General features: G+C 48.7%; 1 protein-coding gene across 2 annotated transcripts in view; it reads left to right on the forward strand.

The window, feature by feature from the left end:
* The window catches only part of CRB2 (crumbs cell polarity complex component 2), a 31849-nt gene that overhangs the window by 12906 nt on the left and 1304 nt on the right, over positions 1-17639 (forward strand). Inside the window, exons 6-13 of one of the 2 annotated variants that reach the window (XM_021543780.3) lie at positions 839-952; positions 9291-10229; positions 11003-11559; positions 12361-12526; positions 12939-13806; positions 14579-14695; positions 15112-15238; positions 17076-17402. In XM_021543780.3, the coding sequence (XP_021399455.2) occupies positions 839-952; positions 9291-10229; positions 11003-11559; positions 12361-12526; positions 12939-13806; positions 14579-14695; positions 15112-15238; positions 17076-17303 (3116 nt within the window). In that variant the 3' untranslated portion in view covers positions 17304-17402. Of the gene's footprint in view, positions 1-838; positions 953-9290; positions 10230-11002; positions 11560-12360; positions 12527-12938; positions 13807-14578; positions 14696-15111; positions 15239-17075; positions 17403-17639 lie in introns of those variants that run through there. The other variant, XM_077787930.1, reaches the window with a different exon arrangement.

Genomic DNA, 17639 nt, shown 5'->3' on the forward strand with positions numbered 1-17639 from the left:
ACTGGGTGGTACTGCTCTTTGAGGAGATGGTTTCTCTGTGCAACAGAAATCTCTTAAGGACTGGTACTCAAAAGGGCTGGCAGTCTGATGCATCAGGAATGTGCCTCTGCTCCCATTGCAGACAGCTGAATGTCATTCCCTGTCCAAGACTGTCCCCAGGCTGAGGCAACAGCCTGTGCACTTCCCTGTGCTGCCATGAATGCCCTCTGGCTATGCAGGTGCCAGGGTGTTTTCCCTTTGTCAGTCTCTCATGCATATGGCAGGATTTCCCTAGGGATATCTCTGAAATTCCTCATCAGAGGAAGCTAAATTCCCTGAAGTCACAGATTATTATTCTAGGTGTTTCCTTGGTGAGACTACTCTCATGGCAGCAACTGTATAATCAAAGTGGGACAAGAGGAGTTTCTTGGTATGGAGCTCTTGGAGCTAAAAGCTCTGTGGATGTTCCACTGAAATACCACCTTTCAATGGATTGGAGATATGTGTAAAATGCTGGATTTAACAGCTAGGGAAATTCCCTAGTGGGAAGGCATAAACAATAATACTTTATCATTTTATGAGAGAAATATGAGTGTTTGGCCCATTGTCGCACAGATGGGAATGGTTCAGAAATTCTGATCTTCACAGTGCTTGAGACTGCAAAATCCTTTCATACTTCATTTGCCCCCATTGTTCTGTGCTGGTGTTTGTGTGCCTGCAGAGACACGCTAGACTTCAAGGAATTCTTTTGCATTTTTAGGTGAAAGAAAAGAAGTGCAAAACTTATGACTGCAGTTGTCATTTTTGTTTCACTGCTGCACAAGTGCACACAAGGTGTGTTTGTGTTTTCGCTTTCCAGGGGACACCTGCTTTACCAACATCGACGAGTGCGAGTCCCAGCCCTGCCAGAACGGGGGGCTCTGCCAGGACCTGGTGAATGGCTTCCTCTGTCAGTGCCCAGCTGGCTATTCAGGTACCTGGGGAAGGGCTGGCTGGAATCAGAGCCTCCTGGCTGGCTGATGCTGAACTGCTGCATTGCTGCCTGCCTGCAGGATTCCAGGGTGCTGGGCTGGGAGTGTGCAGCAGGATGTCTGCAGCTCAGGCTCAAAGCTGTGTGAGTGTGGGCAAGTAAGTTGATAGGCCATGAGCTAGATTTGGAGACATAAGATCAACTGCATAGAGTCTAAGATCAGAGTATCCAGGGCATCTGTATCCTGGAGTGAAAGTTACCTGGGAGAACTCTGGGGGGTTCTATACAAGCAGGAAATATATAGAAAAGCAGCCTTTAAATAAAAGAAGGGATGTTTAACGTTTAAGTGTCACAGATTGTACTGCCTGTAACAGATTGGCTCACCAGCACATAGGCATCTGTAAAACATCTCCATTCACCAACACCCTGGGATGATAAGAGCCAGCCATTTTTGGCTGAAAGCAGTGATCTGCTATGTTAGGAGGTCAAAAGGTCTTTGTGATCTGAGCAAAGGAAGCCTTCTCTGTTTACAAGGGAATGAGGAGTCTGGATTCTTCCCCAAATGCCCTGCCTGACCCTAAGGGTTCGGTTTGCTGGTTGAGAATCTGGGAGATGGTGAATGTTAGCCCTGTTGGGAAGGTCCTCTGCTAACTGCTACTAAACCTCATCTTTCTTTAAAATATTCATTCTCAGTCTTCTTCATCTTTAAATTCCTCATGTGTTGGGCAATTTAACACCAGAGTAGTTTATAAGAAAGGTTTTCCAGCACAATCCTGGATTTCTGGATTTGAGATGAGGGTAACTTCTCCAGTGTTACCAGGCTGCCATCTCGTGGGAAAAAGAAACACTTGAAGCCAGAAGAAAACCCTGTCCCTTTAGTTGCAACTGCAGGTAACAACATTCCTGAGACTCTCTCAGGCCTTTATGGCATGGGAAAGTTTTCTTTTTTCCTTCTGTGGTTGCAGTGGTTGAGCTGTGTTGGTTTAATTCTGGCCAGCTCTTTCCTGGGAAGACCTATTAGTTTCATTCCCAGAATGTAAAACCAGCTTCTAGTTATCACCTTCTGTAAGTGGGCTGAATTATTTGTGTAGTTTTCTGGCCTATCTTATTTGCTAATTTAGACCAGATCAAGAAAAAATTGCGTTTGTAGACGAGGCCTTTGAAAATCAGCTTTTATCTAAGCTCGTTATCGCTGCTTTTTTGGGCAGTTGCAATGCTGTACTCTGAACTGAGATCTTGTCCAAAGAGATGGTCTAAAGTTTATCCTTCTTGTCAGAATTCCCACTCACATCTGTGCCCTGTTCTCTTTTCTTCCTGCAGTGTCCCAGCACCCACACAGAGCTCAGAATTTCATTGTACTTTGCCAAACTGCAGATCTGTTTAATCCTTTCCAATTCTTAGTGTGCTCATGGGCAGAAAAGCTGATAGAAACATGGGCTGATGGGCAAAGGAGTGCTAGAGTTCATTCTGTTGTATCAAATTTGGGTTCATTAGTACTTGAAGGGGATTAGAAGCAGGTTGCTCTTCTGGATATTACTTTTGGTAAAGGATTTTGTCTCAGCTGAGATAGTTCTGACACATCAACACAGTGAAAGGCTGGGAGCAGTCTGTGAGATCAGTGAGTGCATGTGGAGGAGTGAAGCTGACAGGGAAATAATAGCAATTAATCTCCACTCCTTTGTCAATTAATCCCAGTACAGTCATGCTGGGTAAACAGCTTATTACTTCATATTAGGATCACAGGACAACTTTTTGAAGCTTCCCATAATGTTTCTCTTCAAAACACATTTCTGTGGCAGCTTAGATCTGCCATGAACTTGGGTTTAAGCTGCCTCCGCTGATTAAAGTGAACTTGCTACTCTGATGAAGAATGCTTTCTTGGGGCAGCAGGGGTTCCTTCTGTGTGTTTGCTTCTTCAGCCTCAGGAATTTGGGGAGTGTTGGGATAACAATGCAAGTCAGGAGAAATTCTTTCTTTGCAAATTAACTGCTTCAGTGCTGTCTCAGTGCAGTGCAGGCAGATGAACCTTCTCTCTGAAATGTAGTTGTTGATAAAGTAGTGCCTGATTCCTGAGAGAACAACATAACAGGTCCTGAAGAGTCTGTTCAGCACATGGTTTGTGCTTTAGCAGAGGATATAGGTACCCTGAGAGGATACAAGAAGTACAAATCAAAAGATTGCATGGGTACTAAATGAGGTGCAAAGGAGAGGGAATCTTACATGCTCTTGGAAATTATGTCAACTGTGGTCAAGAGCCAAAGCATATTAGGAAAGGTCTGTCTTTTATGGGGAAAAGAAATCCAACAAAATGAATTCTGAATTTGTTTTTTCAGAAATGGTTTCAATCCATCAGGTATTTATTCGGCAGTAGGTTAGGCCAGGATGAGAAAAAGACAGGTACCTCCATTTGACATGGACACTGATTTTTAACCTGAAAACATGTTATCACTGAAGTTTGGATCGTTCATTCTTTAAAAACTTTAGGATGGCCTAAGTGCTCGCAGTGGAGCTAGAGCTGTGCTCAGCAGAAGAGGCCGTGTCCTGCCGCGGGCACGGTGGCACTGGGCAGCTCCGATGAGGATGAGGGGGGCTGAGCAGGGCACTGCCACCGCAGCCACCCAGCCCCGGGCACTGGCACCTTGTGATCATGGGAACGTTCTGAGCTCTTCTGCACATGGCTGAGGAACACTCTACTTTCATGAGAAATCAGCAGGTGATGTGGTGTGAATGTGTCCCAGTATAATTGGAGGCCTTATTGACCATCTCGCTTTGTTCAGCCATAATGTCTTTGTCTCCTTAAAGTAGAAACCTTCTGTGCAGCAGCTATAAATGGTGACTCTGTAAGGGTGTCAGCCCAGATCAAATGGGCTTGAATTCCTGGGTCATGGGTCAGGAAATAAATGGGAGATGCTTCTTCCTTCTAACCACCTTTGAATAGATTTAATTTTTTTGTGCAGCTATTTCTTAAGTCAGATTTGTTTTAGAGATGGAGCCTCTAGAGCAAGGGCAGCTAAAAGGTTAAGATTGTAAAGAGATTAGAGGCCTGTTCCACCTTCAACCAAATCCCTTCTGGTAAATATAGCTGAAGGGAGCTAGGCAGCATTTGGTGAGGCTCCCCCCCTTCCCTTCCACTCCACGTTTCTTCTCCCTGCTGGATCACAGCTCCATGTTAATCAGACCTTTTGACTTCCCTGTCATCTGATCAGAAGGCTGTGAGTGCTGCAGTCCAGAGCCTGCTTGTGCCTGGTGCCAGGTGAGAGCAGAATCTGTGCTGGGTGCATTGGGGTGTGATGGATTTCCAGGCAGTAGTGTCCAGGTAGACTCTGTGTGTATGTGGGGATAAATGTGTGGCTGCATAAACCAAAATAGACATTTCTTTGAAGACAATGAATCTTCTGCAGTCTTCACAGTTGTTACACTTCATTGTTGCAGTAGTGGCTGAATGTGCACAACCGCCTGTTTGTTTTCTCCTGAACAATAACAGAAGGGTCAGAGATAATGTTCCAAATCTGTGCTGGGATAGGTCTGTGTGCACAGGTCTGTGGTTTTCTGAGAAGTTTTGACTCCAAGCAAACACTCACCATATCCCTCCCACTTCAAGTATCTGTAAAAGTGACTGGCATGTTTGTTTTGAGTAAAATTACAAAAGTGAAATAGCTAGTGGAGTTGTTGGAACGTTTTTGAAAATATCTTAGTGATGCAGTTAATTGAGATTCCAGACAGTGACATGTGGGAGGTTTTGTTTGCTTGGACCTGACATTGATACAAACAGAGACTCGAAGTTTGAGGGAAAGCTCTCAGATAACATTTCTTCATAGAGATAAGAAACTTCTCTGGGTCCTTACAGCACAAAAATACAACTCTGCTTCCGGAAATTTTGTAATGTGAAAGCAACTATATTAAAAAACAAAGTAAAAACAAACCCCAGAATCATAGAGGAAAAATGACATTGTAACAGCTAATTTAGTAAGGTGGCTAATGAGGAAAGAGAGAGTTTTGATTGTGCACTGCCATGTTTGAACCTGTACATTCAGCATAATGCAGGGAATTTCTTTCCATCCATCTTCAGGAAACAGATCATGGTCATCACAACCTGAGACTTTTCTTAGTGAATACAGCAGAGTGGAAATGTCTGTGCTGACAGACCACTGGAACAGGGCACAGGGAGAAGGAAAATGCCTGATGGACCCCAATTCCCTGAGCAGTGAATGTGCAGCAGGGCCCAGGTTCACTCTGCATTTGGAACTCCCCTTGTTCCTATGGTTTAGATATTGCACAATGGTGGAAATGCAGCGTTTTGGCTTAGCCTATGAAAAGAACATTTTGGCATTATTCACGGAATTTGGCAGATTCACCTGGACCACAGCAAGGGCGGGAGATGTGTCCTGGCTTTGCCCTGCCGAGCCAAGGCTGTGGGCACTGCCGGGCCCTGCAGGAGGCAGGGAGCAGGAATATGCTGGAGCACACATTCCTGGTGTCAGCAGGGCCGGGGGCCAGCTGGGAGGGTCAGAGCCGGGCTGGATTAGACCTGGCGCAGGGCAGGGCTCTGCTCCCGCGGCTCTTCCGCTCCAATCCCTTCTCGTGGCACTGGCACCGGCGAGCGCCGGCACACAGTGCCCTGTCAGCCCAGCCTTTTTAGTCATCCCTCCCCCCTTCACTCCCATTTTTTTTCCCTTTACTGTTACCAATGTCCACAAGGAGTCGGCCATGAAATCTGTGCTGATTGGCGTGATCCTGAAGGGAATTTTTCTGCTAGCAGGTAATGAGATGTGTGCAGTGTGTCGTGCCTGCCCAGGGCAGGGGGCTGGGTGTGTGATGAGTGGTGCCTGGAGGCATGAGAAGGAACCAGAATTGATTAGAAAAGAAGGTTTTTATTTTGAAGAGACCTAAAGTTTTGTTTTGGAAACTTTAAGGCAAGGAATTTCCTTGCTGCACGGGTCTGCTGAGAGCTGCACAGTCACTGTGCTGCAGTTCTGCCTTGTGTCAGAGCCGGCTGTTCCGAGGCACCGGGTCTGCGCCCAGCTGAGCTCTGAGGCACACAGGTGCCTCCCGGCTACTTCTGGGAAACGTTAGGTTTGCTTTTTACTGATGTTTTTGCAGTTTTCAATTTTCCTTTACTGATTGAAAGCTGCCTTATTGAGAAGTAGGTTTTGTGGTTATAGCTCAGGACAAACCCTTTGGTGGTCAGTGCCTTCCCCAGCTCCTCCCGCTCCCGCCCCGAGCAGCAGCGAGGTGGGAGAGCAGCAGAGCAGGGGTTGCCATGGAAATGGCAGTAATTGTGCAAATATAATTGTGTCGGGGTCCATTTGTAGCGGCTAATTCTCTGCCTACCCCGTCTCCCTCCTCTCCTTTTTCCTTTTGATAATCATAATACAATCCCTAATTAGGATGCAGCAGGGAAAGGTCGTTAGGAATTCAGCTGCCTTTAGGAGAGGGCAAGGCGGTGCTGGCTGGGCAGCCCTGCTGAACTCCCGTGTTTCAAGGAATAGACCTTGTCCTTCAAGGTTTTTTGATATCTGACAGCTAAATTAGAATATTTCACTTCATTTGTGCTTATTATTTTAATATTTTATGTATCTGTTGAAGTATATGGTTCTTACACTGTATACAATAAATCTTTACTTATTAATAGCAGCCAGTAAATCATTCCCTCCATTCAGGCAGTGGTGAGCTGTGTGGATTTAATCACACTTGCATCTGCAAAACAGGACTGTTCCCACCACAGCAGTAGCACTCTGAACGTGGTGGAGGATTTGTATTTGAATATTTGAATATACTGAAGGCTGTGAAAACTCAGCCACTTCTGAATGTTTCTGACCCAGTCCCTGTGGGTTGGTGGCTTGGGACTGTTACCTCAGACACTGCTGAATTAACAGAATGTTTGAAATCCTTGACTCCAGATAGCAGCCTTTTAGATACCACTTGTCTGATTTTCAGATAACAAGTTCCACTGCTTTGCTATTGTTAGTCTTTAACTAGATAAGGAACTCATTAAACATTTGAAATTCTCCTAATGGTGTAATGAATCAAATTGGTTGCTTTTACTATTGATGGCTTAAATAAAAGGAAACATTTCAGCTATGAAATTTAGAGTGAACAGAGAGAGTACTACTTATTTACAAGGAGAATAACTTGGTTTTGTTACTTGTTTTTGTTGAACAGTCACGTCCCCCAATTTATTTTTTTTAAATAAACCTGAAAACCTGCCTATGCTGCTCTTAGGAAAAACAATTAGTCTTGATCAACTTCATAATATCTACTTCCCAATGGGTCTGTGAAGACACAACTGTCCATGTCTTGGAGAAGATTGGAATAACATATATCCAGGAAATTATCTGTACTTTTGGAAACTGTAGTGATGTAGCTTCAGATAAATCCTTAGTTAGTCTTCCAGGAAAAAAAATTGTCATTAGCCAGATTTTTAGAACTCCTGTGCAATCTGCTTTTCACCCATCTTAAATAAATACTCTAAGAAATCAAACCAGCTGCATCCCTCGGGAAAGCCTGGTGTTTATTCAGCCACCAACCAGGGGCTGTGCACCCACCCTGGGACTCGGGTCCCACCTGGTGTGAGCTCTGGGGGCTGCGGGGCAGGAGCAGCCCGGGCAGGTGCTCCTGACCTGCTCAGGCTGGGAATGTGGAATGGGCCTCTCCTGCCTCCCAGCCTTCTCAGAAATGCAAAAATTCAAGGCATCTCTCCTTTTGTTATCCAAACCAATGTTATCTTCCCCTCCTTGTCTTGGTAAATATCAGCAGCTCTGCTCTGAAACAGCAGCATCTTAGGATTCGGGACTGAAGCAAACCTGTCTTTCCTTATTCAGCCTCTCCCCTTTAGTCTGACTGCAGACTTGCCTCCTGCAGCTTGGAGAACTGTCTGAGAAAACCCACCCCCATCTTCTCCCAGACTGGGACTCTCCAGGCCCAGTGATGTCCCTTATACTCTATTTATTCCAACACATTTCCTTCATAGCTTTGTGCTGCAATCTCAATTCCGTCCCTGCTGTTCCTTTGCTGAGCAAGCCCAATAGTAAGAGGAAGAGGGCTGTGCTGAAGACACTGTTGCTTACAGAACAGCTCTGGCACATCTGGAAAGTAGAGAACTAGAGCTTTGCATTTCTCTTTCAGTGCTCCCCAGAGCTCTGTCCCTACACTGGCACAATCTGACAGTTTGGAGCTGGAAGCTGGTGCTCGTCTCTCTGCAGAGCTCAGGGGACAAACCATCAATTCAAATATTCAAGAACCTGTACCTTTGCTAAGTTTTTATTTTTAATCACACATCAAGTCCAGCTTCAGTGCTCCTAGTGCCCCATCTCCCCTCATCTCTCTGCTCCAGGCAGCTTTCTAATCTCTTTGACATGCACATTCTGTCTAGTGGCTTTTCTTTACAAATGTCCTTTGTGTTTTGATTCCCCTCCTTTGTGTGTGAATTCCTTCTTTTTCTTCCTGCTGCCCTCGTTGTGCTTGCTGGCTGGATCGGGTGTAATGCTATTAGATTGGGATAATCCATGCTTGGTTTATCTGTGGGACTGTCTCTGAAGATTAGTGAAAACCGATGTTATAGGCTAGATAAAGTGAACTGGTTCAGGGCTCCTCTGTCAGTCTGGGATGCTCAGGAAAATGACAGCAGATTTTCATTAGCCAGATCTGGTAATTTACTTGAGCCCCATTGGGATCCATGTGCTGCCAGGAGACAGAATGGCAGTGCAGGACCTCACCCAGTTCATTTCTGCAGGACTGGGCAGAACTGAAATCAGCTTAGTGCCAGCATGGCACAGTGCCTGTGAAGCATGTTGTGTTTGTTGTTTGGTAATGAATTGGGTTTTGTGAGTTTTACAACTGATGGGTCATGTTGGAATTGGATTTTTTTAACTGAGGCTTTCCAGTAACTTCCCATTTTGCTGCTGTCTGCAACACTGGTGCCTGGAACATGCTCCAGTCAGATCTACAGACCTACCTGGTCTTTCAACATACCAAATCTACAGACCTACCTGGTCTTTCAACATACCAAATCTACTGAGAAAAAAGCATTAATTCCTTGTCTGTGCTGTTTTGGTCCTTTCATAGCTTCTTCACGTTGATTGCCTGTGGGGTTTGAGCTTGGGACAGGACAGAAGTTGGTGGGGGGATTTGGGCTGACAGCCCAAAGCTCAATAAATAGCACCTGGGAGGACACAGGAGTTTGGTTTTCTTGCTCTTGCATCATTGCAGGACCCTCTGAGTGAGTGTGGGGCTCCTGCTGGCAGCTGCTCCCTGGAGAGAACTGGGGAGGGCTGTGCCCGGCAGGCTCTGGGAGGGTGTCCCAGTCCCACGGTGAGATCCCATCTCTAAATCTCTTTCACAGGTGTGGAATGTGCTGTTAACATCAATGAGTGTGAGGAGGGTCCCTGCAAGAATGGAGCTGTCTGTGAGGATGGCATTGCTGACTATTCCTGCCACTGTGCCCCTGGCCAGGATGGCATTATGTGGGGAGGGAAGAACTGCTCTGTCCAGCTCACTGGGTGCCAGACGCACGGCTGCCAGAACGAGGCCTTGTGCATCCCAACCTACCAAGCTGAGAGCCACGGCCACCTGTGCCAGTGCCAGCCTGGTTTTTCTGATGCCACGTGCTCGACACCAACAACGTTCTCCTTTGCTTCCAGAGGGTATCTCCTCATTGAGCTGCCCGAGAACAGTGCGAGCGGGAGGGGCGCAGGAGGAGCCAGCGTGTCCCTCCGCTTCCGAACCACTTTGCCCAGCGCTGTCCTTTTTTACCGAGGCCGTGGAGCTGAGTACTTGTTCCTGGAGCTCTTGGATGGCATCCTGCATGCAGAGCTGAAGAGGGAGGATGTTGGGTACCCGCTGCTCCTGAAGGGGCTGAGAGTGGACGATGGCCAGTGGCATAAAGTGGAAGTTGTTGTGCACAGCACGGTGCAGCTGAAGCTCTGGCACGGCTCTTGTGAGGCCGGGGTCTGCCTGCAGAGCTCTCCTGTCCCACCGGGCACTGCTGTGATCCCACAAGCCTTCCTGAATCTGTATATTGGAGGTGCTGAGGATCCAATGGCCAACAACACTCGGAGCCAGCAAGGCTTTGTGGGCTGCCTGGAAGACCTGCAGGTGGACGCCGAGGCCGTTGTGCCGGCGGATCTGCCGCTGGGGGAGCCGTCCCCGGCGAGGCCGGGCTGCGACCGCACCGAGTGGTGCCTGTCCCAGCCCTGCTTCCACGGAGGGCTCTGTGTGGACCTTTGGGCCACCTTCAGGTGTGACTGTGCCAGGCCCTATGGAGGCCCAGCTTGCTCATATGGTAAGTGCCACGGGATTGACACCTGCCAGCTCCACGGGTACTGGAGAAGCTTGGATGTTGGATCTGGAAACAGGACTTTCTATTTGACATGGGGGAAAAAGAAAGCAAAAGCCTCTGTGAATAAAATTCTAATTGATCCCTTTCCTGTTGTTTGCTCCTGCAGGAATGACTGTCAGTTTTGTGATGCAGGTTATTCCTGGTAGAGCCAGAGGCTCTGACTTCACCTTTTAACAGATCTGTATGAATGCAGGGGAGCAGGGAAATTGTTTTACTGTGAAAACTTGATCTTGGGCTTCTGAATTGAAGATGATAGGAATGTATTGCTTTGTTGAAGGAAGCTATTGGACAATTTTGAGTTAAAATCATATCTATTTGCATTCTTTGCTCCTGTAAGGCTTCTATTAGTACTGGGGTTTTTTTCCAACTCTTCTGAGCCCTAAATATGGCATGTACTGCTGTTACCAAATTTACAAAATTTAAAAGCAACTCTGTATCTCGAAAGACCTTGAGTAAATCTGCTGGATTGGCAAGGGCTCTTAGAGCTGTATTTCACTCTCATGCTACTTAGATACTTGAATTTGTGCACTCCAGAGGAAGCAAGGACACAGTCACCTCTTCTTAGTGCCACAGACCTGTGGGGAGGAGCATCATTACCCTGACACACGTGAAAATCGTTGAGAAGAGACCTTTGCCCCGTTCCTAAGGAGCTGCATCCCTGTGCCAGCTGCATTCCCTTTATCTCCGGGCTGAAGTTTGTTTCTTTTCTCTTCCAGAGCGCCCAGCAGCAACATTTGGCCTAGAGAATTCCACCAGCTTTGCCTCTTTCACCCTTTCTGACAGCCTTGGTGCAGACTTCAATGTCTCCTTTTTCCTGCGGAGCCGGAAGCCCGATGGTTTGTTACTGCAGGTGTGCAATGGGACAGGCCCCTGCCTCACCCTGTACCTCAGGGATGGCCAGCTGAGCATAGAGATGTCACCTTCGGACACCGTGACCTTTCCAGGGAATGTGGTTGATGGGAGAAGACATTTGATAGCCCTGTCTTTCCAAGGAGGCTCTGTTGGTGCTCTGCAGTCAGACTCGTTTGTGGAGCTGGGGCAGCTGCCAGCACAAGCCCTGGGAGCTGGCTCTGAAGTGTTCATTGGGGGGCACCCGAGCCCCGGCAGTGCTGAGCTCTGGGGGGGCTATTTCAAGGGCTGTTTGCAGGACATCCAACTCAACAACCACCAGATACAGTTTTTCCCGGTGGAGAATGACAGTTTGCCAGAGGAACTCAATAGGACTCAAACTGGAAATCTTGTGAATGGCTGCGTCTCTGATGACACCTGCAAGGTTTGTGCTGTGTTGTGTTTGTCTCTGTGTGTGCAGGGGTTATTATACAAAAGTCTATGACTGTTGCTGATACCAGAATGAGGAGGTTTTTGATGTATTGATGTACTGACATGGTTCTCTGTGCTCTCACCTCACTCAGTATGCTACATATGATTTAAACACTGAGTTTTCTCAAGCTACCCTGTAGTTTTTGTGGTTTTAGAACTTGAGTGGTGGCTTTTGTGCTGCCCATCTCCACTTTGCTGAGCCCACATAGGTTCCAGACTCCCCTCCCTAACCTGTAATCTTGCCAGCCCCCTCCCTTCATCCTGTTCCAATTGCACAACCACCTCTTCCCCAAGAATCTGCCATTTCAACAACAAGGATCAGAGCCTGGCTCTCCTCTGTGCCACACCTGGTGATGGGGAGGCTACACCCCTAATCTTGCCCTTCTTGCTTATGGTGCTCTGAAGTGTTGTCACACCTGTGGTGTTAGGGGTGTTCCTTCTGGTGACAGAACTTTGTGAGCTTCTTGGAAGCACCACAATTTGTTTCATCCATTCCTCACCTGTGCTTTTGTGCATTGTTCTTTGCCAAATTGCTGGCATTCCTGCTGGTCAGCACAGGGGGGAGCAGGGCTCAGGAATTTCTTGTACAGAGACCCTTGTGCTTCCCTTACTGCTCTTGAGTCATTGTTCCATTTCCCTCCTCTCTTGATTAAAATGCTGCTTGTGCTCATCTTCATCATCACAATTCTACCAAACTTTCTTAGACCTCAAGATTAATTACTCTGCCTCTAAATTCCCCTGTTTTGTTTTTCAGTCTGAGCCATGTCAGAATGGTGGCAGATGCATTGTCACTTGGAATGATTTCCGTTGCAGCTGTCCAGCAAATTTCACTGGGAAATTTTGTGAAGAGAAAGTCTGGTGTGAAAGTGACCCATGTCCTGAAGCCACCACCTGCATAGACGTTGTGGCAGGATATGTGTGTAAGTTCTGTTCTCCTGCTTGTGTGTTGGTAAAATCCCCCCCATTCCCTGTCTATAATCAACGTTCCCAGACTGCTGTTGAAAACAATACAAACACATACTGCAAGGAGGGCACGGAGTGGTGCCCAGGCACCTCCTGCTGCAGGCAGCATGGGCTCCGTGCGCTCGCCCTGGGTGTGACAGAGCACGGCTGAGGAGTGGAAATTGCTGCCTGAGAGCTGGATATTATTACAGGAGGTGCAGTTGTAAACAGGAAGAGCTTTAAGGTTGCCAGCAGCTCGACTGTAATCCTGCTCACACTAAGCTTAGGGATTCTTAGGGAGAGAACCTGCCAGGGGTGTGCTGCTGGTCTGGCTCGAACAGGATACCAACTGTCTTTGAAATCCCTCGTGCTCTCCCCCTTTATTTATAGGTCTGGCTAATGCAACATTTAATAGTTACGCTGCCGTAGAATTTACCACCAGCACATCAGTGACCAGAACTCTGAGCAGCCTGCACATGGATTTCAGAACCAGAGATGAAGATGCTGTTTTGCTTCAGGCTGTGGAAGAGGTGGATTCCCTCCAGGTAGCCATTAAGAATTCCTCCCTGCTTGTTGACATCAGGACTGGGAACAGCATTGAGGGTGTCAGCTTCCTGAGCCCGCAGCCCGTCGCAGATGGGGCCTGGCACAGCGTCTCCGTGTCCATGGAGGAGCCGGCCGTGCTCTCTTCCCGGTGGCTGCTCCGCTTGGATGGGGCAGTGAACGTGACTCTGCAGGGAAGCGCCGGCAGCTTGGACTTCCTCAAGAACAACGTGTCGGTCGTTTTGGCTGAAAATTTCACCGGCTGCCTGGGCCGGGTGCAGATCGGGGGGATCTTCCTGCCCTTCCCGCCCCAGCGGCCGTACCCGCAGGCCGAGCAGTTCCAGCGGGCCGGCCCGGGCAGCGTGCAGCTGGGCTGCTCCGGGGCCGACGTGTGCGCCTCCAGCCCCTGCCTCAACGCCGGCACCTGCGAGGACCTGTTCAACGCCTTCCGCTGCGGCTGCGGCGCGGGCTGGGCGGGGCAGCGCTGCGAGGCCAACATCGATGACTGCCAGCCCAGCCCCTGTGTCCACGGGGCCTGCGTGGATGCCGTGGCAGACTTCCAGTGCGAGTGCTTCCGCGGCTTCATCGGCAAGAGGTGCGACATCAACGTGGACGACTGCGTGCGGCACCAGTGCCTGAACGGCGCCACCTGCGTCGATGGCGTTTACGGATACTCCTGCAAGTGCCCCCCGCAGTTCTCCGGACCTCGCTGCGAGTAAGTGCTGGGGCTGTGCTGATACAGGGGGCAGAGGAGCCTCCAGATAAACTGGACTTTTACTTTGGGAAAACTTTTCATTGCAAGCATCTCGTAGGTAAAGAACCTGCTGTGACTTGGAAGGTGCTGTCCAGGTCCAAACTCTCACTGACAGGGGCTCAGCCTTGTACAGTTCCTTTTGATGTGGGTATCCCTGTTCTACCTTTCACAGCTGTTTGAAGGGCACATACTCTGGCCTGTTGTCATTTTCCTCTAGCACTCCCCAAGATATCCATCTTCTCTGTGACTTGATTCCCCTCTGCCATATTCCTGTGCTGATTTAAAACAAAACATCTTGTGCCAGTTCAAATGGAGCATGGAGTTAAATACTGACATGGCTGCATTTCAGTTATCTGATCTATCCAGGATGATTTTCCTGTTGTTCCTGCTGCATGCTGGGACAGACAGTTACCCAGTACTGGCATTATCCTTCCTGGGGCCTGGCTGTACTGTCCCAGCAATGTCCTGTCCCTGCCTGTATTTTCATTAGCAAGAACAGGCCTGTCTGAGTACTGATAGAGCTCCTGTCTGTTCAGGGCATGATCCAAGGAATACTCTGATGTTATGGATTATTTCTGAGACTATTCCCTTTCTCACTTATGTCAAACTCCTTCCTAGAAGTACCAAGGACTCTGTTTATGACCCTTGCCAGCCCCATTCCCCCTGAGCCCCAGAACACTCTGTCCTTCCCCAAAACCTGAGTGCTATAAAACCTGTCTCTTGCTCTCCCCAGGTGGCCATTTCCCCCTCAGCAGTGTGGCAAGAACTTCACCTGTTTGAACGGTGGCAGGTGCATCACCGAGAGCTGGGGAGCCAACTGCTCCTGCAGGCCTGGCTTCACTGGAAGGAAGTAAGTGCTGTTTTGGGATCCCGTGCTGCAGTCCTGATCTAAGTGGGTGCCAGAGCAGGGCCACTGCTTCACCCTCCTCCATGTTGTCATGCCAGTCAAACAGCTGCTCCTAATGGGAACACGAGCTGTTGCTTGGAGCAGAGAGAGGCTTTAGATCATCCAGCTGCCAACCAGTTTTTGCAGTAGAACAGCTTCCAAGATTTTTTCAAGCACACTACCTGTGCTGGAGACCTGTGCTGGCCTCAGTCCCATAGAACCCACAACAGGCGGGTTGGTGTGAACAGGGGAGAATTTCAAGTTGACTCCAGAGAAAGCACCTGGAGAAGCTGCAATGGGCCCTTTTCAAACAAAAGAGGCTTTTTTAGACTGGATGATCTTGTGTTCTATGACAATTCTAAACCACTCTTCCTTTCCAGCTGTCAAATCAACATAAACGAGTGTGACCCCAACCCGTGCCAGAACGGGGGCACGTGCCAGGACTCCGAGAACAGATACGAGTGCGTGTGCAGCGCCAGCTACACCGGCGAGCGCTGCGACATCAACGTAAGCACCGCCCGCCGCGCCTCTGCCTGGCCCCGCGCTGAGCGGGCCTCGGGCTCTGCTGGGGCTCTTCCTGCTCCTGTCCTGCCTAAAGCACAGTTGGGGAATCCTGAATGGCTTTTTTTCTCTGCAGTGCTGCTGCTTATTGGGCTCCAGCATATAAAGAACTGCAGTAAATGCTCCTCAGTATCTGCATGTGCTGCCATATGGCTTTTGGGGCTGTCTCTGCACATCTCCATAGATTTCACAACTCTTTGGACAGAAATCCAACTCCTGCAGTTGACCCAAGTTCCTGGAGAGAGGAATTTAATTTGATGTTTTATCTTGGATAAGAGTTACTAAACACTTTCCCTCTCCAAAGATCATCTGAATAGAAATGGATGTTTGGAGAGGGAAGTTGGACTAAGTCAGGCCAAGAGTGGTTCAGGTGTGTGTGAAACAGCTGAGTCCTGTCCCTGAGCTGCTGCTGCCCCGGCCCAGCTGGGCCATCCCCTTGTACGTAATCCAAGTGTTTGGGGTGGGGCTGGGATCCTTCCTGGGGGGAGATGGGATCCATACCCCTGCTTTCTCTGGGAAGCTGTTGCATGGACAGGCAGCTTTTTGGGTAACCTGGGAATGTACTAACCCATCCTGCATGGAAAGGGCTCTGTGCCAGGTGGGGTTTGCTGCTGTTGCTGTTATCCAGGGCTCTAATGCATGTGCCAAGGTCACCCTGACATTTCCAGCTTGCATGCACAGACTCCTTCAGGCATCTCTATCTCCTCTGTCCCAGGACACTTCTGTGGATTCCTTGTATTCATTTCCATCACCCTCCCCTTGCTTTTCTTCACTCTTTCCTTTCCCTCCTGCACAGCCAGGCCCCTGGTGGGGCAGGGAGGGCTGGGGATGGTGCTCAGCACCAGCAGGGACAGATGGAGCTCAGCTGAGCTCCCTTTGCTCTCTCCTCCCACAGCAGCAGCTCCAGGGCTGCCCTGCTGGGCCCTCGTGGTGCAGGACTGACCCGCATGGTCCAGAACTAACCCCGCACAGTGCTCAGGTTTGGACAGGCTCAGGGAATCCACCTGGACTTCAGGCATTTGAAAGGGCAAAGGGCTTCCAGATCCCCTGGGAATGTTCCTTCTTTCCTCTGTGACATGAGCACAGACTGAATGGCATCTAAAAACTGTAAATAATGCAGCTTGAATTATTTTGGTTTTAGCTGTAAGTTGGCCGATGCCACTGTTAGCAATAAGAAATATCTAATTTTTAAGCTTGTTGTAATTTAAAACTTTGTTTCATGACAAAAATTACACAGTTGTTTTAGTTATGTTGTTGTCTTCCATTCCTTTCTTGATTCCACCAGAATCTAGGGAATTCTCATTTCTCTCCTCAGTACTTGGGTTTTATATCATCTCCATCTCCCATCCATGTCCTGACCTCTTCAACATCTTCCCCTTCCTGCTGCAAGTTCTGCATTTCTGTTTCAGTTTAACAGCTTAATCAATTCTCTGCTTTGCCATTACAGGCATCATTGAAGTTTTTTGTGGGTTTTTTTTTTTTTTTTTGGTTTTGTGGGTTTTGGGTTTTTTTTTTTGGCAACTTTTTCTTTTTTTTTTTTGGTCACAACTTTGCCAGTGTCACCTGTGTATTTTAGTCTGATATTGATAAGAGGTCACCTTTAAAGGCTCCCACTGTAGATGCTGAGTAAACTGGCATTTACATCTTAAGGGGCTGTCTTGCTGTGAAAAAGTGCTTTTTTTTGCTTTTCTTAAAACCTTTTTCCCTCTGACCATTTTGGTCAGTTATTGCAGTTATTGTAACCACTGGGGTTTCATTGTTTCTCCATTAATTTCTTTTACAGAAAGGGACTCCAGGTGCTCTCTTCCCCTCCCCACTAATTGAAGTAGCTGTCCCTGTAGCCTGTGGCTCTGTGCTGCTCCTCAGTATTGGTCTCATATTCATGGTTCTCACGGCAAGGAAGAGGCGCCAGTCCGAGGGGACCTACAGCCCGAGCCAGCAGGAGGTGGCAGGAGCTCGGCTGGAGATGGACAGTGTCCTAAAGGTGCCACCCGAAGAGCGCCTAATCTAGGCCCTGCCGTGCAGGACCTGCACCTGCAAGGTCTGCCCGGAGCTGGAGCTCTTCCAGCACAGACCCAGCCCAGACCCAGCACAGACCCAGCACAGACCCAGCCCATCCCGTTCCCCTAAGGCTGCTCATGAAGAACGGATGTCACACGTGGGGCCAGGGCACGGCCCCAGCCGGCCGGCACTGTTGCACACCGGTGGCTCCCGTGGAGCCCTCCCTCCTGCCCTGCCAGGCTGCCTGTGGCTCATCTCAGGAGCTGAAGTGCTCTGGCCTGTCCCCTCCCAGGCAGGAGAGGCACATTAAATCTGCTTTCCAAGGCAGGGTGACCTGAGGCACCTG

This window comes from Lonchura striata, chromosome 22 (genome assembly GCF_046129695.1).
Source record: "Lonchura striata isolate bLonStr1 chromosome 22, bLonStr1.mat, whole genome shotgun sequence".
Classification (NCBI taxonomy): domain Eukaryota; kingdom Metazoa; phylum Chordata; class Aves; order Passeriformes; family Estrildidae; genus Lonchura; species Lonchura striata.